This window comes from Mesoplodon densirostris, chromosome 6, assembly GCF_025265405.1.
Source record: "Mesoplodon densirostris isolate mMesDen1 chromosome 6, mMesDen1 primary haplotype, whole genome shotgun sequence".
NCBI classification, from domain to species: Eukaryota; Metazoa; Chordata; class Mammalia; order Artiodactyla; family Ziphiidae; genus Mesoplodon; species Mesoplodon densirostris.
The window spans coordinates 32650391-32668648 of record NC_082666.1 but is presented as its reverse complement, the minus strand read 5'-3'; the positions used below and the strand labels follow the sequence as shown (position 1 = coordinate 32668648).

Genomic DNA, 18258 nt, shown 5'->3' with positions numbered 1-18258 from the left:
CTTTGTTGTGGTGCGCGGGCTTCTCATTGCGATGGCTTCTCTTGTTGCAGAGCACGAGCTCTAGGCGTGTGGGCTTCAGCAGCTGTGGCTCACGGTCTCTAGAGCACAGGCTCAGTAGTTGTGGTGCACGGGCTTAGTTGCTCTGCGGTATGTGGGATCTTCCCGGACCAGGGCTCGAACCCATGTCCCCTGCATTGGCAGGTGGATTCTTAACCACTGTGCCACCAGGGAAGCCCTCTACATTTTTTAATTCTTTGAATTCCAAGAGTATTTATTTCTTCTAGGGCAGCAAAGTTATTCTTCTTTACCTTGTATCATAGTTATGTGGGTGTATATCTTAATTGTTATATATCACAGTGAGAGAAAAAAAGGCACAGATTTTGACGTCTGACATTTGTTTTTGAGAGCTACCTCCAAAGCTCAGTAGCTGCGTGGTCTTGAGTAAGTTGCTCAGTTTAAGACTCAGTTTTATCATCTGTTAGAAAAAGAAAAAAAAAAAAGAAAAATAACAATTATCTCTCTGGTCCTATGGATGGATTAAATATGACAATACACATAAAAATGGTGACACGTAACATGGCAGCAGCTCAGAGTCTTACTGTGGTTTCTTTTCTTCTTTGAGGGCAATGACTACAATGTCTACATGTTTATAACCCTAAGGCACAGAGCATGTAGCCTTGTGCATAGTCACGGCTCAGTAAATGCTTCCTGAATGAATGAATGAATAAGTGAGTGAAAGGAAGGAAGGAAAGCAGGGAGGAGGAAAGAGAAAAGATATGAAAGGGTTAGCTTACTTATTATATCTTCTTTGTAATACAAAAGTTACGATGGTTTCAACTCAAAGACAAGTATCTCCAAAGAGAATAGGGATATTTCCTCTTTGTCCTAGTCCTATGCAACATTTTTAGTGACAGCAGCAACCTTTATATTTGGAAGGGAGAGCTGTTTAAAGTTCCCTAACTTCTGGAAGGCAATAGTTGATATACCAGCAGTGCCACATTTGTTAAAGAAAAAAAAGTATTCTGACATTTGTTAAAATGGTAAGGAAGACTTTATTCAAGGCTTGTACAATAAGGGTGAACTCTATTGCAATAGAGGAGAAAGATCAAGCTCAACTTTGAATGCAAGAACAAATGGGGACTGATAGCCAAGGAGCAGAATGAAGGGGTCAGTGGATCAAAAATTACTAAGAAGAGACATCAAATGTAGGGGAACTCTTGCTAAACTGACCTATTAGGATTCTTGCTAAAGGAAGGCCAAGAACTTAGACATCAAAGGTGGGGAATGGGGAACTTGATCAGATACCAAGGGTGGGGGTATCTGAGTGATCAGATATCAAGGGTGGGGGGATTCTCAGTAAACTGACTTAGCAGGATTCTTACTAAGACTGGGTAGGCAGACTGAAGACAGGATGGGGGCCAAGATCAGGGCCTAGTTGAGAACAGCGCTCTGAGGAGCCTGGCTAAGGTTGACCACTATGCCATCATCAAGTTCCCCCTCACCACGGAGTCAGCCATGAAGAAAATAGAAGACAACAACACAGTGGTGTTCATTGTGGATGTCAAGGCCAACAAGCACCAAATTAAACAGGCTGCGAAGAAGCTCTATGACATTGACCTGGCTAAGGCCAACACCCTGATCAGGCCTGATGGAGAGAAGAAGGAATATGTTCAACTGGCTCCTGACTATGATGCTTTGGATGTTGCCAACAAAATGGGATCATCTAAACTGAGTCCAGCTGGCTAATTCTAAATATAAAAGTTTTCACTAAAAAAAAAAAAAAAAAAAAGGAAGCCTGGGGAAAGCCGTCTGCCCTACTCCCACTGAAGAAAGCAGGAGTGGGGCAGGTGTGCTGCCCTAGAAGTCATGAAAGTTTGGCAAAATGTTATAAACATTCCTGTCTCTGGGTTTTCATTTGTGAGAGGGACATGACACCACTTTTCATCCCATATATTAGTTGCCTGTGGCTACTGTAACAAACTGCCACAAACATGCTGATTACAAACAACAGAAATGTACTCTCTCACAGTTCTGTAGGTCTGAAGTCTGAAATTTGTGTCACTGGGGCACAATCAAAGTCAGTAGGGCTACACTCCTTCTGAAGGCCCTAGGGGAGAATCTGTTCCCTGGCTCTTCCAGTATCTGCTGCCTGCTGGCATTCCTGGGCTTGTGGCCACATTATTCCAATCTCTGCCTCCATCTTCACATGGCCTTCTCTTCTTTGGTCTGTTTCTAATCTTTTTCTGCTTCCTTCTTATATGAATGCATACTGTATTAGTCTGCTTGGGCTGCCATACAAAATATCATAGACTGTGTGGCTTAAACAACAGAAATGTATGTCTCATAGTTCTGGAGGCTGGAAAGTGCAAAATTAAGGTGATGGCCAATTTTGTTCCTGGTTAGAGTTCTCTTTCTGGCTTGCAGACAGCCACCTTCTCTCTGTGTCATCACATTTTTTGGGGGGTAGGGAGAAAAAGCTCTTCCTCTCTTATAAGGCCACCAATCCTCTCAGATTAGGGCCCCACCCTCATGACCTCATTTAACCTTAATTACCTCTTAAAAGTCCTGTCTCCAAATATAGTCACATTGGAGGTTGGGGCTTCAACATATGAATTTTGGGGGTATACAATTCAGTCCATAGTACATGTGATGGCATTTAGGATAATCCAAAATGATCTACCCGTCTTAAGATACTTAACCTAATCACATCCATAGAAACCCTTTTTCTAAATAAGGCAGTATTTACAGACACCAGGATTAGGACCTTGTGTCTTTGGGTGGCCACTATTCAGCCTACCACTGGTCAGCCAAATGGGTCATAAGAGCCTGGATTTATAAAAGGCTTAGAGGTCCTTCAAGGTTTTAATGGAATCCAGAGCATTATAGATTTATTCACAATAAAATAATCCTCAAGATTATTTCAAAGTTTGATCATTCTAGAGCTTTGTTGCATTGAAGTTTGTGGTGTACATAGTGACTGGGAACCTTCACTTGGCCTTTAGTCCTTTCCACTTGGATGTTTAATAAGTAATAAAATTTAACAGAATCATCGTTTTCCTCCCACCAGACTTATTCATCTCCTATCCCTCCACATGTCAGCCAACAGCAATGCATCCATCCAACAGCTCAAGCCAAAAGCCTAGGAGAGCTCCATTTCTCTCTTTTCCCTGTCTTTTAAATCCAGTTGTGATTTTTAGCAAACAGTGTGGCATGGGACCCACCAATCAGAACAGAGTCAGGCAGTAGAGCTGTCCAAGGGGGTCTCTACCATGCCAGGCATTGATATTTTAGTTTTTGGTTCTAGGGGAAGTCTGAGGGTGTTAGGGTGTTGAAGTGGGGCACTGCTTGGGGGCTTTTGGCAGTGACTGTTTACCAACTAGTATAGAATATTTCAATATTTGGGTCACTGGGTGGGCTCTCTAGGGACTTAGCAGTGAAACAGCAGCCCTTCCCGTATCCAACTTATCAAGTCCGGTCGCCTCTACATCCAAAACATGTCTTAAGTCCAGCTACTTCTGTCCACCTCAGTGGCTTCTACTCTAGACCTGGGCACCATCTTCTCTTTTTTTTCTTTTTCTTTTTTTGTGCTCTACACTTCACTCCATGTTATATAAAACCCTAACACAATAATCCTTTGCAATTGTTTCCAGACTCAGATGGGCCAGAGGGTGGGAGGAGGGAGGAGAGCAGCAAAGCTGGGAAGCCAGTGATCAAGGGGCAGCTCGAGATGCAGTGCGCAGGCACCATCTTCTCTTGCCTGAACTTCTGCAGTAGGCCTCTAGGGTTTCCCTGCTCCCAAACATGCACCCCCTATAGTCCATTCTCCAAACAATAGCCAGAATGATCTTTTAAGAATACAGATTATATCAGGTAATTCTGCTGAAAGTGAATTCCCTTGTACGTAGCACACTACGCAAACTTCTTATCCTGACCTAGAAGGACCTCATTGTTCAGCCTTTGCCCCTCTCCTCTAACCTTATCTTCTCTACTCTCTTTCGCTCTCCCAGTAGCCTTCTTCCCATATCCTTTTTTCCTCCCCTCATGACCTTGGCACTGGTGATTCTTTCTTGAATGCTATTCCTGCCTAGATCTTTGCATGGCTGTCTCCTCATTCAGGGTCCAAGTCGAGTCAGTTGTCACCCTTCTCCATTTGTTATAATAAAATTAGATTTGTGCAGTGCCTTTTGTTTATTCACTCAAACTTTTATTGAGTTTTATCACTATGACCTTGGCGCTCTGCTAGGTACCAAGGATACATGAACAAATAAGACCAAGTTGTTTTCCTCAAGGGCCTCAGTCAGTGAAAGAGCCAGAAAAATAATTTCAAAGACCTCAAGTTATTTACGGTTCAATGCAAAAATGAGCTGTAATGGAAGTCTTGCAGGAGCACAGAGAAGGGCGTAACTATTAATAACTGTGCCTGGGGGAATCAAGGAAGGTTTTAGAGAGTAAATGACTTTACCTGGATAATTACAGTGGAGAATCCTTATTTTAGAGTGAATGAAACTGAACTAAATTATATTGTTCAATTCAAGACCTAAACTTAATCTGTGTTTGGTAAATATTTAAACAGGAGGTATTCCTGATTCTCATACACAATTGTAATGGGCATTAAGTATAAGCAGAGTAGATTTCTTTACTTTTTTTGTCCATAAGGGGGAAAAGTGCTTCTTGTTTAGCTGACTTTAAAACAAAGATTGATGGAGCAAGTAATATTAGGAGTGGAGACCTTTGAGTTGATGGAGCTCTAGCTTTTCCAGTTGAAATGAGGTGAGTGGAAAGTCATGGTCACACAGCTGACCTGTTTTTTTATCTCTGAAATAAACTTGATCAAGTGGGTCCCTTAACCCCTGGGTAAAGGACATTCCAAATTGTCCTTTGCATTTCCCAGAAAGGTGGATGTCTCTTCCGTTTTTTCCAGCTTTATTGAGGTGTAACTGACACATAACATCCTGTAAGTTTAAGGTATACAGTGTGACGATTTGATACACTTATATATTGCAAAATGGTTACTACAATTAGGTTACTTAACACATCTATAAACTCACATAATTAGGGATGTGTGTGTGTGTGTGTGTGTGTGTGTGTGTATAATACAGTATTGTTAACTATAGTCACCATGCTATGCATTACATTCCCAAAACTTACTCATCTTGTAACTGGAAATTTGTACCCTTTGACAGACATCTCCCCATTTTGAGCACCCCCCAGCCCTGGCAACCACCACTCTATTCTGTTTCTATGAGTTTGGCTTTTTAAAATTCCACATATAAGTAAGATCATACAGTATTTGTCTTTGTCTGACTTATTTCACTTAGCATAATGCCCTTAAGTTCCATCCATGTTGTTGCAAATGGCAGAATTTCCTTCTTTTTCATGGCTAAGTAATATTCGTGTGTGTGTGTGTGTGTGTGTGTGTGTGTGTGTGTGTGTGACATTTTATTTATCCATTTATCCATTGATGGATACCTAGGTTGTTTCCATGTCTTGGCTATTGTGAATAATGCTGCAATGAACATGGAAGTAGTGCAGACATCTCTTTGCGATAGTGATTTTATTTTACTGGGCATATTTCCTAAACAATCTTTGTAGAGATAGGAGAAAAGAGAAAATGTCCAAACTCACAATTTTCACTTCAAATTTACTGTAACTATCACAAGCACATGTTTTTTTCTCTTATTCTTTTCCTTCCTAATAGTCATCAGAATTTGTAATTACATATTAATTTTTGGATTTTTTGTTGAACATCGGTGTCTCTGCTGTATTGAAAACTCCATGAGGGAGGACTTCCTATGGTCCACTGCTGGATCTCCATACTGAGAACCTAGCATATAGTTGGTGCTCAAAACATATTTATTCAAAAAATGAATAAATGAATAATCCAGATAATTTGAGTAAAAGCCTAAAAGAAGATAATTGGAGAATTCACACAAATTAAAGGATAATTGGGGTCATAGGGACACCTCCTCGGGAAAATCAACCTATTGTAGTTCATAGAGATACTTCAACTGGATGTGAATTCCAGGTCCCCAACCATTCTGTATTTTCTGCCAAAGGGATAATTTAAATTGGACTCATGGGGCAGGAGGTGCTCAAAATTGTAGATAATGAAAATACCATTTATTTGCTCACTTAGCAAGTATTCTTTGCTTCTAATAGAAGGGGAGAAGGGCTCTTCATTCTTATATCTAACAGAAAATATTAATATTTGTTGAATATACTCAAGAAGAATATTCTTTAGGGTTAACTTAAGTAAACGGGTAAAGTTGGTATCGTTTGGGAATACACCATTTAAAAAGCAGTTTAAATATGGTGACTAGGTCACTGAGCAAATAGGCTTCTTTTTACTCCCTTGGGTATCAAGCTCTACCTGCCTTTGGTGGAAGAGGCTTTCAATGTCTCTGCCATTGAAAAAGGGGAATGATTCACCCAGACTGTTTGGATGCAGCTCAATAAAGTCTCCTGGCAAGTCTGACCCATGGTCTCCCATCCTGGTGTTATGAAGTGACTTGATGTAGTCTGCTTGTGCACAAGTCTTAGGCTCATTTTGATAGAAAATGAGAGCTGAAAAGTGTTTCTTGGTGTGATAGGTAGATGCCCCCCAAGATTCCTGCCCCCTGGTGGATAAGCCCTGTATCATTCCCCCTCCCCTCTACTCCCCCCTCCATCTAAGTGGGACCTGTGAATATGTTGGAATGTCACTCCCATGGTTAGGTTACTAATGAGTCAAAAGGCAGATTATCCTGGGTGGGCCTGATCTAATCAGGTGAACTCATCAGAGAAGGTAAAACATCAGGGAGCTCATATACAGCATCACAATCATGTTGTGAACTGCCTGTGGAGGGGACCCATGTGGCTAAGATGTGGGAGTGACCTCTCAAAGCTGAAAATGACCCCAGGTCAGCAGCCAATAGCCAACAAGGACAACAGGACCTCAGTCCTGCAACTAGGAGGAACCAAATTCTGCTAACAATCTGAATGAGCTTGGAAAACCCCCAAGCTGCAGATGAGAATGTAGCCCCAGCTGACACCCTGATTTCAGCCTTGTGAGAGCCTGAGAAGAGGACCCAGCTAACCATCCGGACTCCTGTCCCGGGGAAACTATGAAATAATACATCTCTCCTATTTTTAAGCCTCTAAATTTATGGTGATTTATTATGCAGTAACATAGAATAGAAAAAGAATGCATTTGGTTCATTGCAACAAGGGGAACAGAACAAAATGGGGAATCTTGGAGGGTCTCAGTAAGGAGGTTATGGAAGGGCTGGTCCTAGAATCTGGGTTTATGTTGGGTGATTTGGGCGAGAGTTCAAGAAGCATGGTTTTGCTCTGGTTTGGGTGCTATCAGAAAGAAGGAGGGACTATTCTGTGGTTGAGTAGCCTAGTAAGTTTTATCTCTGAGGTGAGAAAATAATGGGGCTAAAGCCGGAATGGATGAAGAGGCCCCAGTCACTCCATTAGCAGGGTAAGCGGGATGCTTGGCCATTTTTGTGGTTTGGACGGTGCTCCTATCTTTGCGCTCAGACACGGTTCCAGAGTGGCCTTTTTTTTTTTTTTTTTTTTTGTCTCACCCACCACAGTCAGAGTGGCCCTGTTTGTGTTCAACAGGAGAACAGCACGGGTTTCCTGTTAGAGCCAGGCCAGCTCTGAGCTTACAGCCATCAGGGCTGCCCTGGGGTGGGTGGGTGAGTTAGATACTTCTTCAAATTCACTAACACATTTGGGTTTTTTTAAGATATGGCAATGTTAGTTAACTAATTAATTTTTTGGAAGGGAGTGGAAAGGTCTTTATATGATAATTTTAATAGCCTGATTGAGGTATAATTGATGTACAAAAAACTGCACATATCTGCACATATTTAATGTATACAATTTGATGAGTTTGGACATATGCAAATTCTGCTAGATGTACATACATTTACTAACTAAATGCTTATAAGCGAGCTATTACACCCCCCGCCCCGCCACCGAAATCATATGATCTGTTCTGTAAGCTTAAGGAAGTCTGCTCTTAGGTGCTCAATCAACACTTTGCATCAAAGGTTCATTTGATGTAAAGACAGTGCTCCTGTCACCCATACAGCTGGCATTAGGCAGAATCTTTGAGAATTCGTTGCTGAACATGGAACCACTTAAGAGATTTAGCTCAGGGCAATATATCCCTAATATATGCCTAACGTAATATCCCTAATATAATATCCCTAAGATTAAAGGTTATTGGCCTCACTGGATTCTCCTACCCTATTCATGCAAAGGTAGGAAGTGTCTCTAAAATATTATTAGTCAATACATATATATTCTATAACTGTAATTTCACCAGTGAGAGCCGATTTGTAATACTCATGTTATTTCATAAAACTCATTTTTGATGTCCAGTATGCTAATTTGCAAAGCACTTGTTTTTGATTGAGATAGGCTACTCTTGAAGAATGAGTATCTGGATTAGAATGCCATTTGACCACCCCCGAACTTTGCACACTTCAGTATACTATCAGTTTCTGGGCTAGAACTTGATCCAGTGGTTCTCATCCTTGACCACCTATTGGCGTCACCTGGAGGAAATTTTAAAACCATTGATGCTGATGTTGCACTTGCAGACCAAGTATATCAGACTCGCTGGAGGTGGCATCCAGGCACCGGTGTTTTTAAAGATGCCCAGGTGACTTCAGCATGCAGCCCAGGTCAAGAACTACTGGCTTAATCCAAAAATGTAATAACACCACACTGTCTGTGCTGAGGTATTTTAAAGTAAATTATGGATATCTTAGAACATGGCTGCCCATTAGAATTACCTGGGGAACATTAAAAAAAAAAAAAAGATGCTTGGACCTAACCCCAGACCAATTAAATGATAATCTATGGGTGAGGGGCCTGAGCACTGCTATCATAAACATTTCCAAGTGACTCTAATTGCAACCAGGTGCAGGTCCATTGTGATGGAAGATGCATGACAACTGCAGGCAGCCAGAACGTAGGAGCCTCACGAGGAGAAAAGCTTCCGAGGCCCTCCCACTTGTGTGATTCGAGGGGCACTGCCCATGGTGCTCAGGGGCCGGTTTAGCTCCCTGAAGGCTCCCAGACTCTGGGCATCGGGGGAACCCGGCAGTCTCCAGATGCCAACTCCCATTCTCTCCCGAAGGCTCCCAGACCCAGTTCACATCCTTTCATCCCAGACCTCCTTTAAAGTCATGAACCCACATCTGCTCCCCTCACCCCTATCCAGGCTTCGTGAAGTCCTCATTCTCCTTGTGGGCAGGGAACGAGGTCACCTGGATATTCCCCTGCTGACTCTGGCATCAACTCTGTAGATGTCTCTACCTGACCTGGAACGTGGGGTGTCGGGGTGTAAAGATCACCATCCCGTCATTGTTCCTTTACGTCCTGTGCACTGAGGCCCTTCGAATGGACCCCATCTGTCTGCGGTCTATAAGAGGATGACCAAAGGTGGCGTCCTAGGCATTGGCAGCACCTCTAGAACTGCCCCAACCTCCTCTTGTTCACTCATTTCTCCTCTTCTCAAGTCCTCTTAGGTTTGTTCCCCTTCCCACCAGCCGCTTTTTTTTGCCTGGCTTGCGGGATCTTAGTTCCCCAACTAGGGACTGAACCCGGGCCCTCGGCAGTGAAAGCACGGAGTCCTAACCACTGGACCGCCAGGGAATTCCCTTTTCCCCTTTTTAATCCTTCATGTTCGCTCTGGCTTCCACCTACCCCTTTGATTGGATGACAGGAGGAAGCATTATGTGGTCGTTAAGAAAGACGGATTTTGAAATCACATCCTCCTGGGTTTGAATGCACCACTTTTTTCCTTGGTCAGCTGCTTGGCCTCTCAGAGTCTGAGTTTCATCTGTTAAGAAAAAGGTCAAAGATACCAATTTCATAGGGTTATTGTACAGATTAATTAAAATGCTTAAAGGAGGCCTAGGGCAGAACTTGGCATACAGTCAGAGGTAATAAAGAGCATCTATTGTTATTATTATTACTGCTGATATTATCGAGCTTGGGACTTCCAAGCTGGATATAGCTTGACTCTGGCCTCCTTCTAGAAGCGTAGTTTTCAACCTTGGCTTTACTCTGGAATTCCCTAAGGAAGGCTAAAGAAAATCCTGGGGCCAGGGCCTCACCCCTGAGATTCTGACACAGTCATCTTGGGGTGTGGCTGGGTCTTGATTGGTTTAAAAGCTGGTTCTAATGTACAGCCAAGGATGAGAACCAGAGCAATGGTTCTCACAGAGTAATCCCAGGACCAGGAGCATCAGCAGCATCTGGGAGCTTGTTAGAAATGCAGATTCTCAGCCCTCCTGAATCAGTATCTCTGGGCATGGGACCCAGTGATCTGTGATTTAAGGAGCCCTCCAGTGGATTTGGATACCATATTGGGTTTGAGATTCACTGTCGTAGGGGACTTGCCCTCATCCACATGAGCCTCTGCTGGCTGTCTTTGGTGGCGGTAGTGGTGGTGGGGAAGACCTCTCTTTGTGGGGGGATCTTACCTACCAGCAGTGGCGTTGCTTCTGAGTTTCACTCGGCTTGTTTGAAGACTGAATTTAAAGCTGGGCCATCAGTTAAACAAGATGGGCACGTGTATAACTGGATTTACCAAGGAGAATGCACATATGCACACTGTCACATGCATCTGGCATATTTTTCAGTAAACAGTAGCATCAGACAATTATGCCTTATGCATTGTTTTAAATAAAACAGAGGAACTTACCAGCTTTATTTTCATCGCATTTCATTTTTCTTGGTATTTAAGAGCACTAAAAGGGATACTGACATATTAAAGCAGACATTAAAGATACCCGTTTTTGTGACCTGACCTTGGCTGATTTGCCTGCCAACCATGAGCAGCTTCTTTTTTGTTGAATGTTCATGGTTTCCAATGATTAGAGGTCCGTGAAGTCAGTAGGTCTCCTCCTCTAAACCTCACTTCTAGGTGATGTGTGACAATACTAGCAAGTCTTGGACCAAATTCAACCACATGTAGCAACAACAAAATAATAAAGAAAGAAACAAACAAAAACCCAACACGATAACGGAAAACAGACACAAAGACTGGTCAATGTGCTTTGTAAGCTCACTGAAGTGTGGACCTTCTGTCCTTGGGCTTCTCCAACCTAGAAGGTTCACTTTGAGGCAAAAATGCCACAAGGTTCTGCTCATTGGCTAAACTTCTCCAGCATCCCAGGCATTTTGGGTGTTGGACTTTCCTGGGCATTGTAGGAAGTTTAGCAACCCTGGACCCAGGCGCTGAATTCTGCTAGCCATCCTCCCCATCCACTACCCCTTAATCACTGTGATAACCCCAAAAGGCACCCCATTTCCAAACCTCTGTGATCCTCTGATAAATGTAAGGGTGATGGGATCATATGGAGTTCTTGACCTAGAGTATCACTCCAAAGGTGTAAAGTATTACTCCCAAGGTTGCTGGTTTTTGATACCAGATTTTTCAAAATATCTGTTAATGCAAGGCAGATTGATTCTTGAATAGCTTGCATTTCACTGATGAAACATTATTTCTAATATTCCTTATGCTAATTAACAAGCTCAATATGCAGCTTCAGGTAGTGGTATTTAAAGCAAGCACTTGTCACAGTGCTTGTAGCAGGCACTGGAGTTGGAGTGCAGGCTCCTGATTAGGGTCTTTCAAATGCTAACCAGCTACCTCTGCAATATGGATTCATGATTAGGGTACTTCACATATTAATTAACCATTTCTAAGGTATAGACTACTTTTAATTTATACCTCATATTTCTCCTATCTATGCTGAAGCATGTTAATGTAAATTACAGATAAGGTTCTATACCTCAGAAGGGAAACCTCTTATATGGTAGATGTGGAAATTAGCACATGTCTGGTGGGTGATCCAACAGTACATGTCAGAAGGCTTTGGAAAGTACATTGCTATTGACCCAAGGGTATAGTGACCAACTGTCCTGATTTGCCAGAACTCAGGCGTTTCCCTGGATGCGAGGCTGTCTGTGCAAAAACAGGACAGTCCAGGGCAAACTGAGACAGTCTATCACCCTACCACTAACTCTGCCTCTAGAAATTTTTCCTAAGGTGAAGAGGCTGGAAAGATTACTTATAATATGTGTTACTTGTGAAAAGTGCCAATTTGGAAACAGTTTACAGAATTAGCATAAGAAAATATGTTGAATAAATTTTTGTTTTTCCATCAGATAGAGTATTATAGTTCTGAAAAACCCATGTTCTCTGTATTAGCTCAGGCTGCCATAACAAAATACCAAGGACTATGTGGCTTAAACAACAGACATTTATTTTCTCACACTTTTGGAAGCTAGAGGTCCCAGATCAAGATCTAGCCGGGTCGATTTCTGGTGAGGGCTCTCTCCCTGGTTTGCAGATGGCTGCCTTCTTGCTGTGTCCTCACAAGGCAGAGAGAGGGAGCCAGCTCTCTGGTATCTCTTCTTATAAATGCACAAATCCCATTGGATTCGGGCCCCACTTTACAACCTCATTTGACCTTAATTGCTTCTTTACTCCAAATACAGTCACATTGGGGGTTAGGACGTCAACATACGAATGTTGGGGGGATAGAATTCAGTCCATAGCATTCTCAAAGACCACTTATGGGAAAGAGGATATGTTCACAATGTTCAATGTTCATTGAAGCCACAAAACTGTATATGGTATGATTCAGATATTGTCTAAAAAAACAAATTAGAAGAACATATGTGTGTCTAAAGGAAGGCAAGACTTTATAGCATGCTAAAAAATGGAAATAAAGTTGCTTTTAACTTTCTCTATACTTTCTATAAAAAAGTTTTCCCTCTTCTTTTTTGTATTTCAGAATTTCAAAAGGTAAACATACGATACTTTTTAAAAAGAAAATTGTAGTTTAAAAATACAGTCTCTGGTTAGATTGCTGCCAGACCAGGAGAGAATGGGTATGACACCAGTTAGGGAGATGAAGCCTAGATTGGGGGTAACTGGAAAAGAACAAATGACAAGGGAATCTATAACATTTGTGTCAACCTGAGTTGGATATTCCTTGTCTAATTTGGCAAATTGAGCCTTGCTGACTATGCGAATGGGTAGTGGTTAAGCATCCAGGATCGGGAACTGACCACCATGGCTGGAGTTCCAGCCCTTTGGCTTGCTGGCCAGCTGTCCTTGGGCAGCCTTCTCTCTGTCTCCATTGTTTGTGAGAGAGGAATAATAGTAATGCCTGCCACATTGCTCGTTATGAGGTTAGAGTGAGTTGTTACATGAAAGGCCTTAGGAAAGTGATTGCCAAGTAGAAAGGTGTCCAATAAACCAGCTATTGTTGTCATTGTTATCTTTCTTCTAAGAATTCCTGGCTCTGCTCCTTAGGCAATGCTTAGAAATTCATTTTGCATCGTGGCTTTGGACAACATTCCCTCTGTTTGGAAGGGGTTTGTTAATTGTTAGACTCATTAGATTTGACAAACAAAAACACAGGACACCTAGGTAAATCTGAATTTCAGATAAACAACAAATCATTTTTTTAGTCTAAATGTGTTCAGATATTGCCTTGGGAATATTTATGCTAAAAAATTATTCATTGTTTATCTGAAATTCAAATTTAACTGGGTATCCCGTATTTTATCTAGCAATCCTAATTATTATAGATACGACAACAACATTGAAAAATGCAACAATGAAGCTTTCTTAATCAGAGCCATTTAAGCCAAGCCCACCCCTGCTGAACTCCTGGTTCTGGCAATGCCTTTACAGTGAGGAGCGTGTGAAATAACCTGTCTGTTGGCTCTAGCTTGGCCTGTGGTACATGGTACATGCATAATAAATCTGGCAGGAGGACCTACCCTTCACTAGTCTTGTGACGCTAGGGAAATTACATAATCTCTTTAAGTTCAATGTCCTTAAATGCAAAATGGGGCTAGTAGTAAGAAGACCTGCTTCATTGTGAGAATGAAATAAAATGAGATAATTCCCAGCCCATGGGAAGTGTGGCTTCCGGGGATGAATGTGACAATGTGATGGTTGATTTCAGAGCACAGCAGCAGGGTGCTGGGTGGATGCCAGTCTCGCAGTGGAGAAGTGGGAAGTGCATTCTCAGGGCTGCCACAGTTGTATATCCCCATGATCTTTCTTGCCTGGAGAAGCAGTAAAGACAGCAGGCAACTGGTCTGCACTTCACTTCCCCCACTCAAATCTGGCATGAGCGCATCCAATTGGCAGAATCTAATTTGTATGGCAAACCCTAGCTGCAAGCGAGCCACGGATCTGTAATGTCTATTTCCAGCCTTCTCTGAATGGAAAGGCGCACCAGGAGTGGGAATGGATGCTGAGCACATTGGATGCTGCTCAACCCAACAAAATATCATGAAGTATAGGTTGCTGTAAAGGTAGCTGTCTGGATCAAGAGTGAGTTATCCAACTTCTCTTCTCAAGGACTCAGCATCATCTCTCTTACTGCTAGGGTACTCTTTGTGTTTGAGACCAACCTTGATTCTTCTCTTCCCCCACCTTCTACCTTCTTCTTCCCTAGGGGCCAGTCTCAATCATGACCCCCATTCTAGGGTACAAGCCTTGGTTATTGGTTGTCAGACTTCCCAGGGTTACCTTCCTGAATTTCTAAGCATTGCCTCTCCTGAATCCCTTGTCTTTGTGTTCTACTGTCAAATAACTATCCTCTGCTCTTTGAAGTCTACTCTTTACCTACAGATTGCACTTTTTCTTATCACCTGGAGCCCATCTGTGCTGGTCTCGCCAATCTCTGACATCCCAGATGAACCCGGTTCAATTTGCCACCCCTATGGTTTTCCCCATCCGGCTATGATTAAGGGTTACAAGAGAGAAAAAGTTCTCAGGGACCAAATCCAAGCCATGGGGATGTAAAGCCACACAAAGCATGAGCCCACTATAGCCTGCGTGTTCTGGGGTATCTGGAGCAACAACAGCGTCTCAGCTCCTGGGTCCACACTGTCAGCCAGTCACTCTGCATATTAAACTGATCCTGAACTCTTTAGGACCAGCGGCCACACCATTTGTTAAAATCACAATGCATCCCTCTGCTGCCAAAGATGGAACTGTAATTTCCCCCTCCTCCCGAAATAAATACTTTTCATGTTTCTGAAAAATTTTAGCAATTAGCTTGTACCATCACCTCTAATTAGCCACTGGCAAACACAGTTGAGGTAATAAAGCTTATCAAAGGGGAAACATGAATAAGCACCAGATTCTAAATCTACTGGGGAAGTGACCCTGATGAATCATTTAATAGTCACTGTAATGTAATTTTTACAGGTTTGTCGTACACACACCACAGGGTACATATTAAGTGGGTCTGAGCCATGAGAGAGTCTTAATGATTAATTTGCCATATGCTCCTGAAAATCTCATTTTTTTTGACAAACAGTACACATATACTCTTTTTCTTATTAATAAAACTATCAAGAAAATCCACTTTTCTTTCCATCTCACTAATGACTCCCTCTAACTCTCATGAATATCTAGGGATTGGTCTTTTTTTTTTTAATTATATCTAAATTCCCATGGAAGTTAGTCAGACATAGCTATTTACTCTTATGTATTTGATTTCAATTATTGGCAGTTGCTTTTTAATCTTTTTTACTGGCTAGTCCACAGTGACATCATGGGGAAGATTATTGTTATTCCTTTTTATTTACAGAGTAAATGCTCCTGCTGGGTTAAGTGACATGCTCTGAGACCTCTACAAGGCGGGGTCTAGATTAGAGCCCAGCCTTCAGATTCTCAACATGTCTTGTGCAGAAAGACGGGAAGCAGAAAATCACTACTGTGAATGCAAAACCCGACCAGGAGTAGGGAGCCCTGCGTCTGAGCAAGACTATCATATCTCTGAAACTCAGTTTCCAGATCTATAAAATTGGCTTGTCATGGGACACTGTTGTGAGACTCCAATAAAATAGTGGATATAGAAAGATTTTGGGGTTGTACACACCTAAGGGATTGCAGTGTCACCAGAAGGAGAGGCTTCCTTTTCCCTGTCCCCTTCTCCTGTAGGGTGGGTGGTGGCTTGGCCTCTGGGCAGTCTGAGTCGGGGGATCCTTGCCCAAGGCTATCTGCCGCTGGACACACACTTGGCCACGATGTGGACGCCACTGCCTTTCTCCATCTGGCTCAGATACCAGAGCACTCAGCTTTCTTCAAAGCGAAGGCATATTAATTCCCAGTGAACATTCAAGCAGGTCTTTACCAAGCAGGGGGTTCTGGTGATTACTTCAACATCTTACAGAGAGTGGGGCAGGGGTAGGTGGGTTTGGAGAGCAGGTCTCAGTCTGGCTGCCTTGCCCCCTCCTATCACAGAAGGAATGAAGCCTCACTGCCTAGGAGGCTGGGATGAGTATGAGGGTGTGCTCACATGGAGGCTATCCAGGCTGTGGACCTTCCCTCCGCTTCTAGCAAATCTCTCCCTTTAACTCACGACTTGTTGCAATGATCCCCCTTGCTTCCCTCTTCACCGTGCTGCTTCCTAAAGAAATAATCAGTCCCTTCTCCATCTTTCCTGATGTCTGGCACATTTTACATGGTCCTGAAAAATTTCCATCATTAGCTTGTACCATCACTTCTAATTGGCCACTGGCAAACGCAGTTGAGCTAATGAATGTCAATGGCCAGGTTCTCCTCTAGCCCAGGTAGCACTTTTGTTCAAATCAGAAAAAGGAGCCCCGTTTGAGCTGGGCACACTGCTTGGGATGTAGGCAATCCCTTTGCCCAGAAGGAAAAAGGTGTCCCTTTCTTCCAGTGGGTGCAGTACTGATAAGGCACATGGTTTGACCTGCAGAGAGTAGGCTGTATTTCAGTACCCCCTAGCCAAGGGCTTTGGTGCAGTGCACGCATTGGACAACCATACATGGAGGCCCTATCAACGGCTTTAATGCTGCTATACAGCTGGGGCCGAGAGAGGGTGGGCTCCTTGTTAGAGTCAGGTTGCTCTCCTTGCCCCTCACAACACACAGGAGGGGGAAGTATGCTGGGATTATATTAATAGAAGTGTAGTGGGTTGATTCATGACCCCCAAAAAGATAGGTCCAAGTCTTAATCCATGGAACCTGTGAATATGGCCTTATTTGGGAAAAAAAATTTCTTTCAGATGTAGTTATAACTTAAGGATCTTGAGATGAGATCATCCTGGATTACCTGGAGGGAGGGGCAAGCTTAATCCAATGATAGCTGTCCTTATAAGAGTAAGGCAGAGGGACATCAGACAGACAGAAGAGGAGGATGTATGGAGAAACACAGGAAGACGGCCGTGTGAGGATGGAGACAGAGATTGGGGTTATGCGGCTACACATCAAGGAACATCAGGTGACACCAATAGCTACCAGAAGCAGGAAGAGGCAAGGAACGGACCCCACCCCCACCCCCCTCCCCCCAGAGACTCCAGAAGGAGTACAGCTCTGCCAGTGCATTGATTTCAAACTTCTGGGCTCCAGAACTATGAGAGAGTGGATTTCTGTTATTTGAAGCCACCTAGATTGTGGTCATTTGTTGGCAGCCCTAGGAAACTAATACAGGGGTGAGGGGAGACTTTGAAGGGGAGACTCGACAAGGGTTTTCCTTTCCAAGCTGTGACTGGTTCTCTCCTGCAGTATCAGAAACCAAACGCATTTTACCCTGCGTGGACTTCTTCCCTTCCTTCTGACCCCGGCTGTCTGCAGCTTTATAAAAGAAATCATTTCTCACTATAACATAACCATCTTGAAAACTCACACTGCTTTTATTAGGTTAAACAACAGAAAAGGCTTAACTCCTGCTCGTCTTAATTTTATACAAGAAATTAATATTTCTCCTACTAACATACTCTCTTATAGACTCATGTCACGGCCTTATTTTGCTTTAAGAAAAGTGTTTTCCATCCCTGGCCTAAGTTATATCCAAAGCACCTTCCTTTAACTTGCCCTTGGCCGTGAGAGAGAGGAATCTCAACCCACCCTCTGCCAGTTTTTAAGCACTTGTAACCCATTATTTCCCCTCCAGGCTGTGGGGTGCTCAAAAGCCTGCTCTGAGTATTATTAAGTTCCGTGCCATCCGACACAGTACGTGGCATGTGGCAGAAGCGCAGGAAGTGCTTGTTAACTAGGGTGACCAACCAGTTTTCCCAGGACAGAAGGGTTTCTTGGGATGTTAGGCTTTCGGTGTTAAAACCAGAACAGTCCTGGGAAAACCAGGATGGACAATTGGTCACCCTAGTTAATTGAACAAATGAATGAACTGACCTGTTCTGGGGACATCAAGACTTGGGCAAATTGCCCAATGTAAGGTTATTT

The 18258-nt window shown here is 43.0% G+C and overlaps 1 protein-coding gene across 1 annotated transcript; it reads left to right on the top strand.

The window, feature by feature from the left end:
- The first annotated feature begins 827 nt into the window (after positions 1-827).
- On the top strand, positions 828-1746 carry LOC132491613 (large ribosomal subunit protein uL23-like). The gene is made up of 2 exons (XM_060100470.1): positions 828-848; positions 1429-1746. Exons 1-2 carry the CDS (start codon positions 828-830, stop codon positions 1744-1746), a joined length of 339 nt encoding a protein of 112 aa, XP_059956453.1.
- The last annotated feature ends 16512 nt before the right edge of the window (positions 1747-18258 follow it).

Bases quoted from the DNA above. Each gene is read 5' to 3' on its own strand.
- LOC132491613 (XM_060100470.1), top strand. From the start codon at position 828: ATGGTTTCAACTCAAAGACAA. The intron at 849-1,428 runs GTATCTCCAAAG...GGCCAAGATCAG, and splicing joins TGGTTTCAACTCAAAGACAA to GGCCTAGTTGAGAACAGCGC.